This window comes from Oncorhynchus mykiss, chromosome 23 (assembly GCF_013265735.2).
Source record: "Oncorhynchus mykiss isolate Arlee chromosome 23, USDA_OmykA_1.1, whole genome shotgun sequence".
In the NCBI taxonomy this organism is placed as follows: domain Eukaryota; kingdom Metazoa; phylum Chordata; class Actinopteri; order Salmoniformes; family Salmonidae; genus Oncorhynchus; species Oncorhynchus mykiss.
The window spans coordinates 20,064,709-20,088,108 of NC_048587.1; the positions used below are offsets into that span (position 1 = coordinate 20,064,709).

A 23,400-nucleotide genomic window follows, 5' to 3' on the forward strand; every position below is an offset into this window, starting at 1 on the left:
CCCTAGCCTTTTTTGTTCATATTTACCTAGGGTGTAGAGATGAATATATTGGTCATTTGTTTATATTAGAACTCTATTGCACACATGCACAAACATGTGTGTGTGTGTGTGCCCATGTTGGTGTGTGTGCCTTCTGACATGTATGTAATTGGTTTGTGTGTATATCAACTACTTACTAACTGGTACACAAAAACAAATGTTGACCTTTTATATTCTGGACTGGTTGTTTACCTGTAAAGTGTGCTGATTGTGTAATATATGTTGATACTCAGTGGGGATGGAAAACCCCAAAATAAATGTTGCTCTGAAAAAGTGTTTGAATTGAATATGAGTATGTCAACATTGGATATCTTTTTTTTTTAAGCAGTAGATTCAATCAACCTCAGTTTGTTACATGTTTGATGGTATGATTGTTTTTGACTGAGGATAAATGCCTCCTATTCTTGATGTCTTCGAAGCAGTAGTGGGAGACACAAGGATGATGGGGGACCAGGCTATGATGATGGGGGGGGGGGGGGTGTGTGTGTCACCAGTTTCCCATGTTTGAGACGACACACTGTACTTATCATGTCAGTCTCCCCACTGGGCTCCAATTACTTACCAGATGCTACGTTCCCATTCCACCAAGGAACTTTACAGTTACCATAAGACCGATGGCTGCCTTATCTTTCCCTGTGTCTACAGGACAGTGTGAGAGAAAAACCTTTAGATCAATGTAATGTTTCACTAAGAAAATATTTAACAGGAGCAAATGCCATATTCTGAAGGTACTGTAAGACTATGAGTTCAGTATTGTGTAATTCAACGAGTATTTGGAGTAGAAACACACAGGAAGGGGCTTCAGATGAGCTTGTTTATTGAGGCTATGTACAATAGCGCTTCATCACATGATCCACCTCTAGAACTGTGTACAACATCCCTCTTACAAAACAAATCACAAAAGCAGAACGCCATAACACGATGTGAATCGTGGGGAGAGAGATAAACAGCGTATGAATGGGATTAGAGAGCACAGATGTACAATAGCTGCAGCAGTAGTAATGGAAGTAGCAAGACACAGACCAAAAATGTTTTTTGTTTACTCTCCTCATGAGCCCAATTCCAGCCCAGGGTCCCCCAAGTTACCTAACTGACCCTTAAACTACGGCAGATATTTTTTTGCGTCGGAGAGAAACAACGAGAAACTGAAAAGGAGAGATTGCAAACTGAAGATTCCCTTCCTGATTATCACATTTGTCTTTATTTCCTACAAAAATATGAATATACAACAATTGAAGAGAGATCAACAAGTAGCAGCCAAGACAGTATCTAGAAGAGCATCACGTCTATTGCACAGACATTTTTTGCTTTGCTTCCTTTCCCCTTCACACCTTGTATATTGTCCTCCTGTCTGACCCCAAAAGTCCTGCTTTTAACCAGCTCTGGTCCTGTGCTGAAGCAAATGGCAGCACAGCCACAGAAGTACACTGCGATATAAATTAGCTTGGTGAGAACAGAATACATGTCATACTGATCCTATCCAGAGGATTTGGGCCCCTTGAGAAGAGAATAATGCTCTCTTTATTTGAACTTTACCCTAAAAATCCCCCCATCCTAACTGCACAGAGCATTTATAACATCCTAACTGCTCAGAGCATTTATAACATCCTAACTGCTCAGAGCATTTATAACATCCTAACTGCAGAGCATTTATAACATCCTAACTGCTCAGAGCATTTATAACATCCTAACTGCTCAGAGCATTTATAACATCCTAACTGCTCAGAGCATTTATAACATCCTAACTGCTCAGAGCATTTATAACATCCTAACTGCACAGAGCATTTATAACATCCTAACTGCTCAGAGCATTTATAACATCCTAACTGCAGAGCATTTATAACATCCTAACTGCTCAGAGCATTTATAACATCCTAACTGCACAGAGCATTTATAACATCCTAACTGCACAGAGCATTTATAACATCCTAACTGCTCAGAGCATTTATAACATCCTAACTGCACAAAGCATTTATAACATCCTAACTGCAGAGCATTTATAACATCCTAACTGCACAGAGCATTTATAACATCCTAACTGCAGAGCATTTATAACATCCTAACTGCAGAGCATTTATAACATCCTAACTGCTCAGAGCATTTATAACATCCTAACTGCACAGAGCATTTATAACATCCTAACTGCTCAGAGCATTTATAACATCCTAACTGCTCAGAGCATTTATAACATCCTAACTGCACAGAGCATTTATAACATCCTAACTGCTCAGAGCATTTATAACATCCTAACTGCAGAGCATTTATAACATCCTAACTGCTCAGAGCATTTATAACATCCTAACTGCACAGAGCATTTATAACATCCTAACTGCACAGAGCATTTATAACATCCTAACTGCACAGAGCATTTATAACATCCTAACTGCTCAGAGCATTTATAACATCCTAACTGCTCAGAGCATTTATAACATCCTAACTGCACAGAGCATTTATAACATCCTAACTGCACAGAGCATTTATAACATCCTAACTGCTCAGAGCATTTATAACATCCTAACTGCTCAGAGCATTTATAACATCCTAACTGCTCAGAGCATTTATAACATCCTAACTGCTCAGAGCATTTATAACATCCTAACTGCACAGAGCATTTATAACATCCTAACTGCTCAGAGCATTTATAACATCCTAACTGCTCAGAGCATTTATAACATCCTAACTGCGCAGAGCATTTATAACATCCTAACTGCACAGAGCATTTATAACATCCTAACTGCAGAGCATTTATAACATCCTAACTGCACAGAGCATTTATAACATCCTAACTGCACAAAGCATTTATAACATCCTAACTGCTCAGAGCATTTATAACATCCTAACTGCTCAGAGCATTTATAACATCCTAACTGCTCAGAGCATTTATAACATCCTAACTGCACAGAGCATTTATAACATCCTAACTGCTCAGAGCATTTATGACATCCTAACTGCACAGAGGATTTATAACATCCTAACTGCTCAGAGTATTTATAAATCAGAACCCACACCAGTCACCAAACCAAGTAAATAAAGATATGCAGTACCAGTCAAACATTGACACACCTACTCATTCCATGGTTGTTATTTTTACAATTTTCTAAATTCTAGAATAATAGTGAAGACATCAAAACTATGACATAACACATATGGAATCATGTTGTAACCCCCCAAAAAAGTGTTAATACATTTTATATTTGAGATTGCTCAAAGTAGCCACCCTTTGCCTTGATGACAGCTTTGCACACTCTTGAAACAGTCTTGAAGGAGTTCCCACATATCCTGAGCACTTGTTGGCTGTTTTTCCTTCACTCTGCAGTCCAACTCATCCCAAATCATCTAAATTGGGTTGAGGTCAGGGGATTATTGAGGCCAGGTCAACTGATGAAGCACTCAATCACTCTCCTTCTTGGTAAAATAGGCAGCACACAGCCTAGAGGTGTGTTGGGTCATTGTCCTGTTGAAAAACAAATGATATCCCATCTGGTTTGCGCTTAGTGGGACTGGCGTATCGCTGCAGAATGCTGTGGTAGCCATGCTGGTTAAGTGTGCTTTGAATTCTAAATAAATCACCAACATTGTCACCAGCAAAGCACCCCCACACCATCTCCTCCATACTTCACGGTGGGAACCACATATGCGGAGATCATCCGTTCACCTACTCTGCATCTCACAAAGACACGGCGGTTGGAACCAAAAATAAAACATTTGGACTCATCAGATCAAAGGACCAGTTTAATGTTTAATGTCCATTGCTCGTGTTTCTTGGCCAAAGCAAGTTTCCTTATTATTGATGTCCTTTAGTAGTGGTTTGTTTGCAGCAATTTGACCATGAAGACCTGATTCACACAGTCTCCTCTAAACAGTTGATGTTGAAATGTGTCTGTTACTTGAACTCAGTGAAGCATTTATTTGGGCTGCAATTTCTGAGGCTGGTAACTCTAATGAACTTATCCTCTGCAGCAGAGGTAACTCTGGGTCTTCCTTTCCTGTGACAGTCCTCATGAGAGCCAGTTTCATCATAGTGCTTGATGGTTTTTGTGACTGCCCTTGAAGAAACTTTCAAAGGTCTTGAAATGTTCCAGATTGACGGACCTTCATGTCTTAAAGTAATGACGGACTGAAGTTTCTCTTTGCTTATTTGAGCTGTTCTTGCCATAATATGGACTTAGCCCTATTTGGTAAAATTATATCTTCTGTATACCACCCCTACCTTGTCACAACACAACTGATTGGCTCAAACGCATTAAGAAGGAAAGAAATTCCTCAAATGAACTTTTAACAAGGCACACCTGTTAACTGAAATACATTCCAAGGTGACTTCCTCATGAAGCTGGTTGAGAGAATTCCAAGAGTTTGTAACGCCGTCATCAAGAAAAAGGGTGGCTACTTTGAAGAAACTCAAATATAAAATATATGTAGATTTGTTTAACACTTTTTTGGTTACTACATGATTCCATATGTGTAAATTTGTCATTTTCATGTCTTCACTATTATTCTACAATGTAGACAATTGTAAACATAAAGCAAAATCCTGGAATGAGTAGGTGTGTTCAATCTTTTGACTGGCACTGTACATAGAATAAAACAGAGATCCATGTGCTCCTGTAACAATATTCATACTGAGATGAACCATATAAATAAAAACTTTCTGCCACGACTACATAAATACTTTGCATTTATCAAGAATAATTTCAAAAGCAAACATTCCGTCTGAAGTAACATGATTGGATAAAACCACCACCACCATAGTTATGTTTTAGTTCAGGGATATTATATCCATACAAAAAAAAAAAAAAAGATTTGGAAGGGGGGCAAGAACACAAAAGCAGGTGCTTAATCAAATAACTTACAACATTTTAAAATGATACATTTGAGAAAAATATTATTATAACTATCCCTCCAACCAAAAAGCTAAGAAAACATTGTAACAGAGAGAGAACTAACATGTACAGTTAATATGCTGGTTAAACAAAATGGGTCATACATGTTTGGCCTATAAATAAACTGAACCAAGGATGACAGGGGAGAGACCATCTTCCCCCACAACATTATTGCCCATTTCATTCAATCGTCACGAGCTTGTAGTTTGCAAAAAATCAAAAAAGTCCAAAAGAAGAGGAAAGTCATAGGTGATTTCTAAAAATAGATTATGCATTCAAATCAAAAGTGCTCACAAAGTGAAGATATGAAAAGTACATCATCTGAAACATACATTTCCATATGGTGGAGGATTTCATTTTTGTTCTGCATTTCCACACTGTTGTCTTCCTGTAGACGCACAACACGGTGTCCAGTCTAACAAAATATGCTTGTGTTACTCACAGTAAAACAAATCAAACTAATATTCATTCCCCAAATGCAATTTGGATAAAACAGAGCCATTTGCTATTTGCATAGCTCCTGCAATGGCAACCACATTTTGATTGCAATCTTCTGCAAAACGGAAAAGTGGTTGCTGTAACTTTCAGTGATAAAATACTGAACTGTGACAAACATTTAAACTCACATTTTCAAGTGATAGAAAAAAAAGTTACAGGGCACCTTAATGTCAACAAAAGCTAAATTATAGAAGGCAATGTTATATATGTATGTTTTAAAATGTTTGTGATCCCAAGCACTTACAGATTGCCATGAAACACTGATCCTCAATGCAAATTTCACCATCTAGCTTTCCAGCTTCCCTTTAAAAGTATCATTTTAGGAAAACTAAACTGCTGTTCTTTGGGACAACAAGAGTGGTCTCCCCAAACCAAGTATGAATTGCGTGACCAATTGTTTTACAAATCAACAATTTCACCCTCACCAGGCCGCCTCAGCTGATCTTCAGAAGGTAACCTTCACCCCACCATCCCCACAGAAAAATGTTCTGAAGCCCATCCCTCGTCCTTGTCCTCTCTAGTGGAGCGCCTCCACACAGATCTGCTCCTCTGTGATGTCATCCAGCAGCTGGGCCTCCACTGGGCTGCATATATCACTGTCATAAACCTCTGTCCCCAGTAAGGCCTCCTCCAATGCCACCCCCTTATCCTTGAAACCATGTGGCTCCGAGGGGGAGGTGCCGGTGCTATCCACAGACTCCAGGTCCTCGATGCCTGCCCGGTAGTGAATCACGAGCAGGGTGAGAGCCTGGAGCCTCTCCCCAGACTTGGCCAGGGCGGCCGTGATCAGGGCCTTCCTCCGGGCGTCCCCCGTCTCCCTCTCCTCCAGCATCAGGGCATTGTTGTTCTCCAGTTCCTGGTCGATCTCTTGCTGCAGCTTGTCTAGCATCAGCTCCAGCTTCTGAGAGCGCTCGTCAGTGGGCAGGCCCCGGTAAAGGTCGCGGCCGATCTCCTTCACTGCGATAAATACACTGTCGTCAAGTCCTCCCTCCCGCCGTACAAGCTTGGTGCTGCCGCCGGCTGCATGCTTGGAGGGGCTGGCCCCAGCGTAGGTTTCTGTATCGCTGCTCTCGTTGTCAGAGATGTCGGGGATGTGCACCACATCTGGCACATCAGCCGCTTGCTCTGCCAGCCGGCTCTTTGGCACCTGGCGCAGATTGAGCAGACGGGAGCCGGTGTTGATGATGTGGCGGCTGAGGCCCGCAGTGGCGCGGTTGATGGTGGATTTGGCCTCCGGGTCGGCACTGCGTCGGTCGGTGGCGGCCACGCAGAAAGGGTGCTCGGCCAGGCACTTCTCTTGGCACTTCTTGTGGCAGACATAGGAACAGCTCATACACTGGGAGGCGGCCTTGGTCCACACCTTCTTCTTGCAGTACTCGCACCAGGTGGGGTTCTGGAACTGGGTGTCCTGAAAGTTGTGGCGCACCTCCACCAGCTGTATGGCACTGTCAGCCAGGTCGTCACGGGGAACAAAGGAAAGCTGTTCCCTCTCCCTTAGCTCCTCATCCGGCATGCTGGCCTTCTTTTCACCCTCCATCAGCCCAGCACACGTCTCTGACTCTCCATCAGCCAGGTAGCTGAAGTTGAGTGTGACGTCTCCGTAGCAGAGCTTCTCGTTGAAGCCCTTGTGGGTGCTAAGGCTGCGCAGGGCGGTGCGGCTGACACTGGCCCTGGGCTCTGGGGCTTCCAGTCTGAAAGTGCTCTGGTACTCAGACGAGGACAGACACTCCAGGGCCACATGCTCCAGTGTCAAGCTGACGTGGCCCAGACACAGCAGGCTGCCCAGCTTGAAGGGGTCTTTGCACCACAGGGCCGTGTTAAGGTACTTATGGTTGCTCTCCACCGCTAACACCACGGAACCATTGCCCCAATGGGCCGTCCGGTTGCGGAACATGATCTCTGAGGACTCCCACATTGAGTGGTCCTCCATGATGTCTCGGGTGATGATGGAGCTCTCAGACACCTTGTCTTTGGCCAGTTCCTGCTTGCTGGGAGCGGAGGGGGCCCCTGGTGGCTCTTCGCAGGGTTCGGGTGGTTTGACCGCCGGCTTTGGTTCGGGCTGTTTCACAGGTGTCGTCACAGCACTGCCTTTGTCACCATTGCTTCCAGTGGAGTGTGTAGGAGTCTTTTCTGGAGTTCTCTCAGCTGCGGTGGAAGCTTCGCTCCCCTCCAACAGACTTTGTGTTTCAGAAGAGGCTGACGTTAATTTAATGTGGGGTCTAGGGGGCACCAGCGGGCGAGTGGGTGGGGGTGGAGGGGGGACAGTGGGGCGCTGTGGCCCCTCTCCTGGCTCGCCACTCTTGTGTGGTGAGTGCTTTGGTGTGGGTGGAGGTCTGACCGGTGACTGAAGCCCTGCCAAGTTCAGTTTGCGGTTGAGGATGGGCGATATGCTGCCAAGGGGTTTGGAGGCCAGATTGGCCACAGTCCTTTTGGGACTTTGGTTTACTGACAGGAAATCCTCCTTGGCCTCGGCGCTGCTACTAAGCAGGTTAGACTTGGGGTCTGCAATCGACTCTTCAAACTCAGAGTCCATGTCTCTGCTGTCGGATATGTCGGCGAGGGCGGCGATGGGTGCCGGGTCCTCCTCATAGCCCCCCGGCGGGAGGATGAACCCGGGCTCCTCCAGCTGGCCCAGCCCCTCCTGGAGGGCTCCCAGGCCAATGGTGGTGCTCTGGTAACGCACAGGCCTCTCATACAGGACCAGCACCCTGTCCCCTGCCTGCTTCAGCAGTTTGGGCACTTGGACAGAGGATGTCACTTTGACACCTGCCCAGAGATAGAGAACATGTTAGACTCATAGAGATAAACAGTACAACTGAACAACATACATCCAGTATTACTGTATGCTGCTGTTCTTAAGTCACTTCGAACATCCTCAGGGTTGCCAGATCATGCCACAGTCAGTTTACTTATGCTGCATGGCCTTAGTGTCTTACCGCCGATGGCGATGAGTCGATCGCCCCTCTGTAGGTCTGCCAGGGCAGCAGGAGAGTTGGGAGTGACTGTCTCGATGCTGACATGGACCGCATCACCCTCACAGTCGGGGATGTGCCTGAATGTCATACCCACACTCCCAAAGGGCCCTTTGATCACCTCTGCCTGAAACACACAGAGAGAAACAAACACACTTAGCACTTTCAACTTAGGATCACTTTAAAACTAGAATCCTGAAGAAAAAAACAATAAAGTGTTTTGCTAAAAAGCTAAGAAATGTAACCACTCTCAAATGTATAGATAGAGCTATGGATGCATGGACTGACCATCCATCATAAAAAATATACTTTTAACCATGTTTTGAGGCTATACAGTGTTTGTAAGTAAGCTCATAAGGCATAAGTTATATTCTACAAGAATGAATGGGTACATAGAATAATGTGTAAGTCCAAAAATGGATGTAGCAACTAAGGATTCTAACTTTAAGCTTGCTATGGATATCAGAACATTGAAGAAAATACAGTAAGCCAAAGTATCACAGAACAGTTAACACCCTTACAGCATACAAATATTCAACAATATTAGTATTCAACAAATGAAGTTCATTTCTAGACAGTAAGTAAACACTTGACTTCTTGTGAAGTCCTCTATTTATAGCAGTCGACTATAAAACATCTCATATGTTGCCTGACTACAATATTTTATTTTGAAACGTTAATAAATACATGCTGTGTTAATTTTGGCAGGGTTACCTGCCTACAATACCCACTGTAGTGTGCGTAGGTCTCAAGACCATAGTAAGTCAATAGCGCTAACTGGCTAGCTACTAATGTTAGCTAGCCAGATATAAATTCTCCATGGCTATCTACCTTGGATAACAATGGTTTTAGGTCATTTTTGCCTGTTCTACTATCTGGTTAGCTACATTCCTAGGACGTCATTGAAAATAAGAATGGTCTTCTTAACTGACTTGCTTAGTTAAATAAAGGTAAAAATTTAAAAAATCGTTTTAGGTAATTTTTGCCTGTTTAACTAGCTTAAACGATTCATATACAGTGCATTCAAAAAGTATTCAGACCACTTGATTTTTTCCACAATTATTCTAAAGTGAAATAAAAAAATCCCATCAATCTACAGTACACACAATAATGACATAGCAAAAACAGGTTTAAACATTTTTGCAAATGTATTCAAAATAAACTTAAATATCACATTTACACAAGTATTCAGAACCATTAAATCAATACTTTGTTGAAGCACCTTTGGCAGCGATTACAGCCTCGAGTCTTCTTGGGTATGACGCTACAAGCTTGGCACACCTATATTTGGTGAGTTTCTCCCATTCTTCTCTGCAGATCCTCTCATGCTCTGTCAGGTTGGATGGGGAGTGTGGCTTGGGGTTGTTGTCCTGTTGGAAGGTGAATCTTTGCCCCAGTCGGAGGCCCTGAGCGCTATGGAGCAGGTTTTCATCAAGGATCTCTCTGTACTTTGCTCCGTTCATCTTTTCCTGGATCCGGTCTCCAAGTCCCTGCCGCTGAAAAACATCCCCATAGCATAATGCTGCCTCCACCATGCTTCATCGTAGTGATGGTGCCAGGTTTCCTTGGCATTCAGGTCAAAGAGTTCAATCTTGGTTTCATCAGACCAGAGAATCGTGTTTCTCATGGTCAGAGTTGCTTCAATATATCCACAGAATTTTCCTTAATCATGATGCAATCTATTTTGTGAAGTGCACCAGTCCCTCCTGCAGCAAAGCACTCCCACAACATGATGCTGCCACCGACGTGCTTCACGGTTGGGATGGTGTTCTTCGGCATGCAAGCCTCACCCTTTTTCCTCCAAACATAACGATGGTCATTATGGCCAAACAGTTCTATTTTTGTTTCATCAGACCAGAAGACATTTCTCCAAAAAGTACGATCTTTGTCCCCATGTGCAGTTGCAAACCGTAGTCTGGCTTTTTTATGGTGGTTTTTGGAGCAGTGGCTTCTTCGTTGCTGAGCGGCCTTTCAGGTAATCTCTAGGAGACAGAACGCGTCTCCTTCCTGAGCGGTATAACGGCTGCGTGGTCCCAAGGTGTTTATACTTGCATACTACTGTTTGTACAGATGAACGTGGTACCATCAGGCGTTTGGAAATTGCTCCCAAGGATGAACCAAAGGTCTACTATTTTTTTTCTGATGTCTTGGCTGATTTCTTTTGATTTTCACATGATGTCAAGCAAAGAGGCACTGAGTTTGAAGGTAGCCCTTGAAATACATCCACAGGTACACCTCTAATTGACTCAAATTATGTTAATTAGCCTATCAGAAGCTTCTAAAGCCATGACATAATGTTCTGGAATTTTCCAAGCTGTTTAGAGGCACAGTCAACTTAGTGTATGTAAACATCTGACCCACTAGAATTGTCATACAGTGAATTATTAGTGAAATAATCTTGTCTGTAAACAATTGTTGGAAAAATTACTTGTGTCATGCACAAAGTAGATGTCCTAACCGACTTGCCAAAACTATAGTTTGTTAACAAGAAATTTGTGGAGTGGTTGAAAAAATGAGTTTCAATGACTCCAACCTGTGTATGTAAACTTCTGACTTCAACTGTATGTAAGCAAGGTTTGAAATGATCATGTTTTAGTCAAATATTAAAAATCGGACAATTTGCAGTCTACAAATTATTTGTAATTATGTTCTGGCCCCCCGACTATCTGCTCAAGAAAAAAAATCCCGGCTCCTGTTGAGTCATGCTGATGGCAGAGTCAGCACGCGTCCATGGGCCCATCCTGCCTGGTGTCAACGGTACAGACTGGTGGCAGTGGTGTAATGGTGTGGGGATTGAGCAATGTTTCCTTGCCTTGAAGAAAATGAAATACAGAGATAGAGGTGCTAGTGTCAGAGGTTACGTAAAACCAAACGGTTTGACAAGTAAAAATAAAAGCATAGCTACAAATAGAGGACATTAGGACAATTCAAGTTGGTTTAGCAATGACAAATATACTTCAAATGAGTAGGCAACTCTCACCAATAAGCCATCTATCCTCAACAGCTCAGGCCAACATTGCTGTTCTGCAGAATGGATGAGTTGTGTGTTCCACCTGGCCACCACATTCAGCAGCGTCTTTTGCGCATCACACAATGTGCAGGTGATAGGTTGAGTGAGTGGAAGCCTTTTCTGTTCACATAGTTTAACTTGTTTAGGGAGGGTGCTTTTATGGCGATGTGGGTGCCGTCTATTGCTCCTTTCGTATTTGGGAACCTATTGATGGCAAAGAAACCCCTCAACTTTAACCTGTTGTGAGATGGAGTATGGAAATTGTATGCAACTGTTCGTTTTGCTAATGATCACATCCAAAACGCAGTCCGTCGAGCTGTGAGATGCCGATCGGTAAACTCCTGCCAAAAACCCTAGGGTGGAGAGCACTTGGATGTGCACCGGAGTGGCATGTGCTTGCCTTTCTAAAGTAGGTATTAAATCCTTACAAAAATCCTATAACATTGGTTTGGGGAAACTATGTCTGATGATCCAATTTGTACTTGACGCTAAAAAGTCCCACCTGTCTCTAAAAACGTGCTCGCTGCAAAATACAATAACTGTGCCAAATCTTCCAACAGAGCAAGATCGGCCAGCTCTCATTCCATTTCCCCATTTCCTTTAATAGTATTTCAACAATGGCTTCCCTTTCACACGTACCTCTAATTTAACAAATAACTGTACTTTATAAGGATTATTATTGTAACAAATGCACTGTCAAGATATGTTGCATGACTTTACAATAAAAATGGATCACAATTTCAACATATACATTCACTAGGCTACATTCACTAGGCTACGCTTGACCGGCAGTTCTCGTATTACGACCAATCGACACTGTGCGTACGCATGGTCATGGATGTAAATTTACACACACTCTCAAGCAAACGTTCATATTGATAAATCTCACACTTTGCGCGGAAATGATACCCTGCATCGTTTACGCACAGATTTGTGCCTACAGATGATTGATAAATGAGGCTCCTGGAGTTTACCAGCTGCCTCAATCACTGTCACAGCGCACTGAGAACAAGTCACGTATCCACCATTCACCGGTTGTGACGTCGGGGCAACCTGCTTTGTGTCTCCCTGGCCCAATGCAACATGACAGCATGTGTCGCTAAAGTGCAGTCCGTCTAAAGTTGGAGTCCCCCTCTATTGTATGCAGATCCTCATAACACCATGTCATCATGGGACAATTCCAACTATCAACATCGTGCACACACCAACACAACTATAGAATTGTGGAGGAAGTTGATGAAGTCGGTCAGATCTTGAATGAGAGTTCAAATGTGATGAGAGATTGATGGTTGAGGGAGAAGGGGAGACAGAGAGGACTCAGAGAAGCCAGAGAGACTGAGACGAACAACTGTAATTTCCCAGCTGTCATTTGGCATAATTCTCAAGGAGGGCACTGATCGAGTTAGGGGCGGGGATGAAAAAGCAAATGATCTATATGAGCTGGCAAGCCGAGGGGGGTTGATTCACTTGAAGCTGACGGATGATTTCAAACCTGGGATGGGAACCTTTTGGAGATAAAGAGATGTGGCTACATCACAATGTTACACTGTAGGCAAGAACAGATCATAATGGTTTATATTTCTAATAAAAGTTTCAGGTATCATCAGAAAAAGTAAAATGGTAACTTGTGCTTTTGACGTACATTTATTTGACTATTTTATTGTTGGAAATCAAATGATTCATAAAGAACTGCAGATTATCTTGACTATGTTCACACATGTTGCAGATGGTTTAAAAATACTTACAATACACCAGAACAATACAAACACAGTTGAGGTGTGAACCATGAAAATAGCCTGTAGGCCTTGTCACATTGGGAGGCAACTGACAATGTTTTTTTTAAATAAAAATTTTCAAAAACAATCTATTTTATTGTCACATACACCATATAGGTGCAGTGAAATGTGTTGTTTTACAGGGTCAGCCAAATTAGGGTTAAGTGCCTTGCTCAAGAGCACAGACAAAATAAAATATTGTCAGCTCAGGATTTCAAACCAGTGACCTTTCGGTTACTGGCCCAACGATCTAACCGCTAGGCTACCTGCCGCCATTATATGGTGTGGACAGCAGTTTTTAAAGTTAGTCCTATAACCTGTTTATAAATCCCGTGGACCCAGGAACCTGCCTTTTCATTTGAGACATTCCAAATTAATTTAATGCAGGTTTCTGCCTCACGGCTTAACCTGATCTGGCCACGTTGCTCCCCTTTCCTAGAATGCCCTAACGACATTTAAAAGGCAACAGGTGTTTGTGGGGAAACTAGGAGAACAGCAAAGCTAACAGTAGCTGTAAAGACAAACTGTGCACAAGAGCCTTTAAAGTCATCAAAATTGTGCACAAGTCAATGATGAAGACCACTGTGTATCTAAGGATTAAATGTCATGAATTGTGAAAAACTGAGTTTAAATGTATTTAGCTAAGGTGCATGTAAACTTCCGACTTCAACTGTGTAAATACACACACACACACACACACACACACACACACACACACATACACAAATATATAGAGTTTGTGTAAGAGTTGACAGCATGCTCTTGTAATATTAGAGGAGGAAACTACACATTTTGTAGGTAAGTCAAACTATGGGGGCCAATCTTGCCAAAGAAAACATGTTTTCCCCCTTTTCTAAAATAAGAGGCCAGTGAGATTCAGAAGAGGGTCTGAAACCACACATACCGTCAGCTCCAAAATGATTGGAACCCTTGATAAAAGACGAGCAAACTCGACTTCAGAAAATAAATATACAAAATACTGTATAATCTATATTTTATGCCAAAAGAATGACACTAATACAATTGCTCAGAGAAAGAGATATTGTTTATCAAAAAGATAGGGGTCAAAATTATTGGCACCCTTGTTTTAAATACCTTTAAATACCCTTACCTTTAAATACCTTTACCTTTAAATACCTTTACCTTTAAATACCCTTACCTTTAAATACCCTTACCTTTAAATACCCTTACCTTTAAATACCCTTACCTTTAAATACCCTTACCTTTAAATACCCTTACCTTTAAATACCCTTACCTTGCAAACATAATGGCACTGGGCCTTTTAATAAAATGTTTTAGGAGATTGGAGAACACATTGGGAGGGATTTAGACAATTCCTCCATAAGTCATCTTTCCAGATTTTTGATATCCTTCGTCTGTGCTTATGGACTGCCCACTTCAATTCAAACCACAGGTTTTCAATGGGGTTCAAGTCTGGAGACTGAGATGGCCATTGCAAAATGTTGATTTAGTGGTCAAGTAACCATTTCTTTATGGATTTTGATGTGTGCTTGGGGTTACTGGCTTGCTAGAAGATTCACCTGCGTCCAAGTTTCAGCCTCCTGGCAGCGGTAACCAGGTTTTTGGCTAAAATGTCCTAGTACTGTGTATAGTTCATGATGACGTAGACCTTAACAAGGGCCCCAGGAGCAGTGGAAGCAAAATAGCCCCATAACGTCAAAGATCCACCACCATATTTTACAGTAGGTATGGGTTAATCTTTCTTTCGAAGCCAAACCCACCACTAGCCCAAGAGCTATATTTTCATGTCATCCAACACATGTAAACGCCTGGAGTATGCTAAACGGTAATGGCACTTGGATCGGAACCTGTGCTGGGGTCAGATTATATGAAAATAGAGTTCTTACACCAGTGGTGGAAAGCTGCATAAAAAGAAAAGACCATACCTATTGTAAAATATGTGGACTTGGAAATCTCTTTCTCTGAGTAATTGTATTAGTATAAAATATCATTTAAAAAATGTAGCATGCAATATAGCTCAGAAATGTTAATTGTATTATTTATTTTCATTCAGTCTTTTTCGTTTATCTATCAAGGGTGCCAATCATTTTGGACCCGAGTGTACATAAAGCAATTCAAGCTCAACATTTAGCTGGGCAGAGTGAATATCAAGGGTGCCGCCGCTATTACTGAGGCTAATATCTTCTTTGTGCCAGGAGCGGAAACGCTGTGTGATCTAAACCGGAGGCTTTCATCTGAGAATGTCTGCCTCTGAAAGCATTGCAATCCACTTCAGTCGATGGTTATGATGCAAATCACACACAAGGCTGCGACTGACAAAAGACAATTTAACATCAGATCGAATGGTCTGCTATACACTGCTATAGTCACGAAGCAAATTCAATTGACTGCAAACCATCAGCTGGATCCTCATGAGTTTCAGCATCCAACCTGAAGAAACACTGATCTCTGAACTAGACATTCAGTCTAAAACCTCACAACTCTAAAAAGCATTAAACAAAACTGTTTTCATGGTACTGCAGCTTATCAATATTTTGTGATGATAATGCTCGCCGGGGGCCTCCCGGGTGGCACAGTGGTTAAGGGCGCTGTACTGCAGCGCCAGCTGTGCCATCAGAGACTCTGGGTAAGCGCCCAGGCTCTGTCGTAACCGGCCATGACCGGGAGGTCCATGGGGCGACGCACAATTGGCCTAGCGTCGTCTGGGTTAGGGAGGGCTTGGTCGGTAGGGATGTCCTCGTCTCATCGCGCACCAGCGACTCCTGTGGCGGGCCGGGCGCAGTGCGCGCTAACCAAGGTTGCCAGGTGCACGGTGTTTCCTCCGACACATTGGTGCGGCTGGCTTCCGGGTTGGATGCGCGCTGTGTTAAGAAGCAGTGCGGCTAGGTTGGGTTGTGTATCGGAGGACGCATGACTTTCAACCTTAGTCTCTCCCGAGCCCGTACGGGAGTTGTAGCGATGAGACAAGATAGTAGCTACTACAACAATTGGACACCACGAAATTGGGGAGAAAAAGGGGTAAAAATCCCCCCCCCAAAAAAAAAAAAAAAAAAAAAGAATGCTCGCCGGGTCAAGGAGGGTTATGCTTGAAGCTCATCAGTTTGCCTTGAATAGGATTTATAGGAAATAGGCATGTCACCTCTTGAAGGCTCTCAAAAATGAGACACTATACAAAAGAAGAAAGCAGAGATAATACCCTCTGCTATGACTGTTCTACATGCCCTGGCAGCAAGACCCTGAGATAGACATCCTGTGTGTGTCCATGTCACTGTTTTCCCCCCCAAAATCCTAACCCACTCAGAGGAGTCATTGAGTGGCAATTATGGGTAATTTGCAAGGATGAACGCCGACTAAAGGGCAATTACGGAGGAGACGGTAGGAGCAGTGGGGAGCGGCGTATGATTCAGCCAGGCCAATAATTTCAGGGAGCAGGTAAACAGATGCTGCCGCTCACCAGGGCTGTGGCGTGCAGCGCTCCGCACCACATCAATTTAAACTGATGCTGTACACGGTCCCTATAGATCAGCACGCCTGGCCCACAGATGGCCTACCTGCCATGAACTAAAAAGAGGCACACCAAACACACACCTCCCTGAGTAGGAATATTCATTGACCAGCATTAATGTCCCCTCGAGCTGTGTGTACAACATGGTACCATTGTCTTGAGTGACATGTGATTACATTCATAGGGGTGACGTAACACTAAAAAGCTTTACAGTTAGATGACCAAGTCGTAGGCTGCAGCAAAATCATACAGGGTTGAATACATCTATGCTTGCAGTTACAGCACTTCAAGTATTATACTGAAAAAATGATCGCCTTGCACTGAGCGGAAATCATATGTTTTTCAGTACAGGAAGTGAGGTGAGTCAACACCATTGATGACTAAATACAACTCCACTACGTCCTTTATTCAGTTACTGTTCACAGGGAAACAAGTAGTGAAATCGTAAACATAAAACTGCAGGATGATTCACACAACAAAAAAAAAACAGTGTCCCCACAAATACAATTGTATGCTCTGCTAAGCAACATTGCCTCTGAACAGAATGCACAGACATCAAATTGTACGCTGCAATTGTAATGACAGGCCGTCTGACAGAGTACATTGGTGAGAAACAAATTACCCATGTAGCAGATGCCAAGAGATTGAGGAGGCGGCGGGTAGCCTAGTGGTTAAGCGGTGGAAAATCTGACGATGTGCCTTTGAGCAAGGCATTTAACCCTAATCGCTTCTGTAAGTCACTCTGGATAAGAGCGTCAGCTAAATTACCAAAATGTCAAATGTAAATGAGCAAATATGCCAAGTTGAGGCACATGGATGGGTGTGTGTGTGTGCTGACGGACAGTCATTGAAGCTATTGTGCTCAAACACAGTAGCCTTGCAGATATACCTGTTGCTCGAGCGACGCCACTGTTCAATCTACCTCTACATCCACCCCCTGGGTCATTTGCATATGAGAGCAGAGTTTTTTTTTGTGTGAAGTGCAAATAGTGCCTTCTCCCCTCCCACATGCTGTGTGCACAACACACACACACACACGGTGGACACTGACAAGAAAGAAAACCCCTAATGAATTTAGAAATAAGACCGCTGTTCTCTCCCAGGTGTTCATTAAAGAGTGTTTGTCCCGGGCTCCTTCAGAGTTATGGTCTACTGTACTCCGATGAGTCATTCAACTAACAGAGAAACCAGCACCACCTCTTATAATCCATCAGTGCTGCTGCTGACACAAAACAATTATAGTAGTATTCCTTTCAGCTTGATGTTAGTATCCAAATATGAATATAAAGTATATATATATCTACAGTATGCGTCAGTAAACACATTTTTTTTATCATTTAGACATTTTTTTAAAAGACTGAATATCAACCATGGTGTTGGACAAAAACAGACTTGAAATTCAACTAATGAAAAACTGTGTGTGCCAAACAGGCCTTTTTTTAATGGCACTTTTCGTGCTTAAAGTTGTTTTAAAATGGCTTTCACCCTCAAATGACATTGTTTTATTATTTTATGTGGGTGCTTAATCTCAAGCGCGAGCTGAAGTGACTGAGTAATCTAGTTAACATTGACAGAGAACAGACAGCTCTTGGTTTCTTCTCACTGAGGAGAAAAACAAACAGGAAGCGTAGCAACAGTGAATGGCCTCGATGTAAATAGAAAAATGTTCTGCCTATTTCAGCAAACCTATCTTTTATCTGTGCTGCCATGAAGAACAAATGAAAGGTTAATATTACTTATTTAGCAGGTATTCCTGATTAAAATACACATTTGTCTGTAGCCTCGTCCTCCGCTTGAGTAAGAATACAGTTGGCCATTATCTTCTTTGATTCATCACAGTATGTATTTAAATCGCACGTTGGATTTTTACTTAAATTGGCCTGTACTGTGAAATCTATTCAATAGTTTGTTGATAATGTGTGTGTGTGTGTCTTCTTTGTTATTATGTAGCCTAATGAAATTGTGAAATTCTATGACAGAGAAATTTTAGATAAATGTTAAACTTCAGCACTCCCTACATCAACGTCCATGTGTAGACTGACACCATGCTAGATGCCAAAATATAAGCAGCAATATCATGACTTTAGGCAGCAAGAGGTAAAAAAAACTAGAAAGGTTAGCCAAAACAAACATGGTTTCAGTGGTTTTGCACTATTCAGAAAAAGATAAAACATGTCAACGATACTAGCCCCTTACTTTCATTCTGCCTCAAAAAACATATAATACCCTGTATAGGCCAGGTAGTGCCACAGTCATAGCTTAACCAGCTTCATCTATATTTCAGTTTGTACCTCTAAAAGCACATGTTACACTCTATAGTGTAACATGTGCATTTAGAGGTACAAACTGAAATATAGATGACCTGAGAGGGCTGGGGCTTCTGCAGAATGGCTGAACTTGAAGCTCCTCTCGGGCTGGTCCAGGGGGTTGCACGTGAGCAGAGTGTCTGCCCGGATGCTGGTCAGGGCGAACAAATCCTTTTCCCTGTCACTGGGCTGCCCAGTAATCTAATCTAATGCCACATGTCAGATCGATTTGTGTATGCTTATAGGGTACAAGTCCCTGCAAGGCATGCAGACAGCTACTGCAGGGGGTCCGCGGCCAGATCTCAAAATATAATTTAAAAATACATGTTTATGAATATTATTATTATTATTATTATTATTTTTTTATTTTTTATTTCACCTTTATTTAACCAGGTAGGCTAGTTGAGAACAAGTTCTCATTTGCAACTGCGACCTGGCCAAGATAAAGCATAGCAGTATGAGCAGACAACAGAGTTACACATGGAGTAAACAATTAACAAGTCAATAACACAGTAGAAAACAAAGGGGGAGTCTATATACAATGTGTGCAAAAGGCATGAGGAGGTAGGCGAATAATTAAAATTTTGCAGATTAACACTGGAGTGATAAATGATCAGATGGTCATGTACAGGTAGAGATATTGGTGTGCAAAAGAGCAGAAAAGTAAATAAATAAATAAAAACAGTATGGGGATGAGGTAGGTGAAAATGGGTGGGCTATATACCAATAGACTATGTACAGCTGCAGCGATCGGTTAGCTGCTCAGATAGCTGATGTTTGAAGTTGGTGAGGGAGATAAGTCTCCAACTTCAGCGATTTTTGCAATTCGTTCCAGTCACAGGCAGCAGAGTACTGGAACGAAAGGCGGCCAAATGAGGTGTTGGCTTTAGGGATGATCAGTGAGAGAACTGCCAGAGGACCGGACAGCATGCCCTCCGATTTGACACACTGAACTCTGTCTGCAAAGTAATTGGTGAACCAGGCAAGGCAGTCATCCGAAAAACCGAGGCTACTGAGTCTGCCGATAAGAATATGGTGATTGACAGAGTCGAAAGCCTTGGCAAGGTCGATGAAGACGGCTGCACAGTACTGTCTTTTATCGATGGCGGTTATGATATTGTTTAGTACCTTGAGTGTGGCTGAGGTGCACCCGTGACCGGCTCGGAAACCAGATTGCACAGCGGAGAAGGTACAGTGGGATTCGAGATGGTCAGTGACCTGTTTGTTGACTTGGCTTTCGAAGACCTTAGATAGGCAGGGCAGGATGGATATAGGTCTGTAACAGTTTGGGTCCAGGGTGTCTCCCCCTTTGAAGAGGGGGATGACTGCGGCAGCTTTCCAATCCTTGGGGATCTCAGACGATATGAAAGAGAGGTTGAACAGGCTGGTAATAGGGGTTGCGACAATGGTGGCGGATAGTTTCAGAAATAGAGGGTCCAGATTGTCAAGCCCAGCTGATTTGTACGGGTCCAGGTTTTGCAGCTCTTTCAGAACATCTGCTATCTGGATTTGGGTAAAGGAGAACCTAGAGAGGCTTGGGCGAGGAGCAGCGGGGGGGGCGGGGCTGTTGGCCGAGGTTGAAGTAGCCAGGCGGAAGGCATGGCCAGCCGTTGAGAAATGCTTATTGAAGTTTTCGATAATCATGGATTTATCGGTGGTGACCGTGTTACCTAGCCTCAGTGCAGTGGGCAGCTGGGAGGATATTAAAAACAGATTAAACATATTTTGGCAAAGGGAATAAATTGAGGGTGTAATACAGTATTATGGATCTAGAATTTCTGTTCTTTCCACAGTATTCCACCAATTATCAATGTTTTCAACTCAATACTTATTGTTTTCCCCAAAAATACATTTAAGATATATATATATATATATATATATATATATATATATATATATATATATATATATATATATATATATATATATATATATATATATATATATATATATATATATATATATATATATATATTTTTTTTTTTTTTTTCTTCACATGCTTTAAAATGGCAAAGTTCTCCTTCATGGGAAAATGTGTCGAATTTCAGGATATTAGCTTTAAAACTGCATCAAAAAAAAAACATCTCTGCCACATGACAAAATGTCTAGAATTGCAGGAAATTTGCTTGAAAACTGCAAAATTCTCTCTGATACCAAGAGGAGGGCCTTTAAAATGTTCCTTCCCAGGGCCAGAGACTTGGTTTGTCTGGCCATGCACTGTCAAAAAGACATAGTAAAACTCTAAGTATGCTATTTTTACCTCACTCGAGTTGTGTTCTGATTATGAGGGGATCCCCAATGAATTAGGCATCACAAAAAGCATCCCCAGCCCCCAAAAAGTTTGGCAACCCCTGCGATATGGAATAGAATGTGTAAGAGCGAATGTGACTGTGATTACTTTTATATGGCTGGTTACGGCTGCCTGGTTTAACATATTTAATAAAAGGTCTCATAATGGATGTTTCCTCAATAATCTCTGTTTTGGATGTGAAGCATTGCAATCTGTTTAACCCAAAAATGTTTAATTGAAGGAGAAAGCCAATTACATTACTCGTTGGGCATGTTGCAGATGTACCTGCTAAATCAGGCCTCACACGTAACTGACATAATTATCGTTGCCTGTCATGGTTGCCCTTTCCTCTTTCGTGAAAAGTAAATAACGCTCTAAATCAACTATTCAAATACCTATTTATTTTACTGAAATGTATGTCCCTCAGTTTTATGCCATTGGTGTTACCGCCTTGAAAATCACAGATTACACTACAAAGATATACAAGGACGTTGAGCATTCTCTCCATTGGCGGACTGCTACTGGGGAAGAGGTCTGTCTATATTAAATACAATTATTAGCTAATCACACCCTTTTAGTATGTCATACATTTGAGGATTCCATTGATCATTTGGAGTGTGTAAATTCAAAAGTGTCAATTGGTGGTAGTCAATTTAAATGAAGCATTAGTGGCTTCCACTAATGATGAAGTAATTAAGCTACTAGATTAGTTATTTTAGAATGGGAAGATGTACCCAAATACATTTAAATAATACAAATCTAGAAAAATTGAGTTGACAAAGCTTGCGGTCTAATTTATGATTGTGTTTGTCATCAAAATATATTAGAATTTTAATGTTGCCACTGTGGCTTATGATAGGAGGCCGGGTTCAAAAGCAAGGGGACAAAAGAGTTGTTATGGAGACTGAGGCAAACACAAAAAAGGTACTCATCCCCCCCCCCTCCTAATTTGCACTTGCATATACAGCCTCCCCTGTAGGTTCTTCACCCACACGTAGTCCACAGGTCTGTTTATAGCAGGCCCATTGTCCTTCGCACCCAGATAATAATCTCTCATCAGCAGCAGTTTTCCCAAATGGAAATAAAACCACCACAAAGACACAAAATGTCCTTCCTCTCATATCAGCAATTTCCTTTCAAACAGCAATGACACACTTTTATTTTCCTTATCACGTTGGCATTTAATTATTTATTCTTGGTCCTTTGAGCTCCAACGTGCAGCTTGTCAATCAGGCAAATGCAGAGTTAGCCTGGTCATATCCTTGTCTGAACTTCTCAAGTGGAGGCTCTCTGTGGGATCGCAGGTGCTACTCAGCTCTCTGGGACTTCTCAATCCTGACTTGCCTGATTAACCCCTGGCATTTACTTAGCTTACCTTACCTTACCTTAGGAGCTGATTGGAGCCCGTAGGTAAACAGCAACACAGTGTATTATTCTGGTCCAACCACAGTGTATTAGTCTGGTCCAACCAGTGTATTAGTCTGGTCCAACCACAGTGTATTAGTCTGGTCCAACCACAGTGTATTAGTCTGGTCCAACCACAGTGTATTAGAACATCCCCTGCCAACCAACCCTTTGAACCCTACCAGAGCAGACGTGGAGCCAGTCCCATAGCAACCCCCTCCAGCACCAGTCTCTTCATTTGTCTCTTAGCCTTCCTGTGTACTATCAGAGTTTTGGATCAGAGGAAATGCAAACTGCAGCAGAAAAAAATTCTAAGAAAATAAATTACCATCAATTTATTTCATACTGAATGAAGTTAAACTGAGGAGAAAAAACATGGCCCTTGTCAGAGGAATATAAGCTGATCATAAAACTAAACAGTTCTCCTTCAGCTCATCTGAGCAGTTTGCCAACTAGTGTGATCTACTGTAGGCTATAGCCTAAGATCCATCTGCTGTGAGTTTATACCGGTACTAATAAAACAAACATTGATTTGCTGTGCCACAACATCATAGTATCTCTACCAAACTTAGTTTTAATAAACTTGTGTTATGCTTTTCTTCAGTAAATGGATCTGTTTTGGTACAACAACAGCTTTCTAAAGGTTATGTAGTTCTTTGTGGCACTGTGGCAGCCAAACCTGCCTGCGCATGAAACACAGAGCATCGCATTTGGTTCATTTCCTCACAGTATTGATGTT

At 42.3% G+C, this 23,400-nt stretch overlaps 1 protein-coding gene across 1 annotated transcript in view; it reads right to left on the reverse strand.

The window, feature by feature from the left end:
• Positions 1 to 4,488: 4,488 nt before the first annotated feature.
• The window catches only part of LOC110502421 (PDZ domain-containing protein 8-like), a 66,807-nt gene continuing 47,895 nt past the window's right edge, over positions 4,489 to 23,400 (reverse strand). The window contains exons 4-5 of the mRNA XM_021580447.2: positions 8,354 to 8,516; positions 4,489 to 8,183 (exon numbers count right to left, since the gene is read on the reverse strand). Coding sequence (XP_021436122.2) covers positions 5,935 to 8,183; positions 8,354 to 8,516 — 2,412 coding nt within the window. The 3' untranslated portion in view covers positions 4,489 to 5,934. The remainder of the gene's footprint in view (positions 8,184 to 8,353; positions 8,517 to 23,400) is intronic.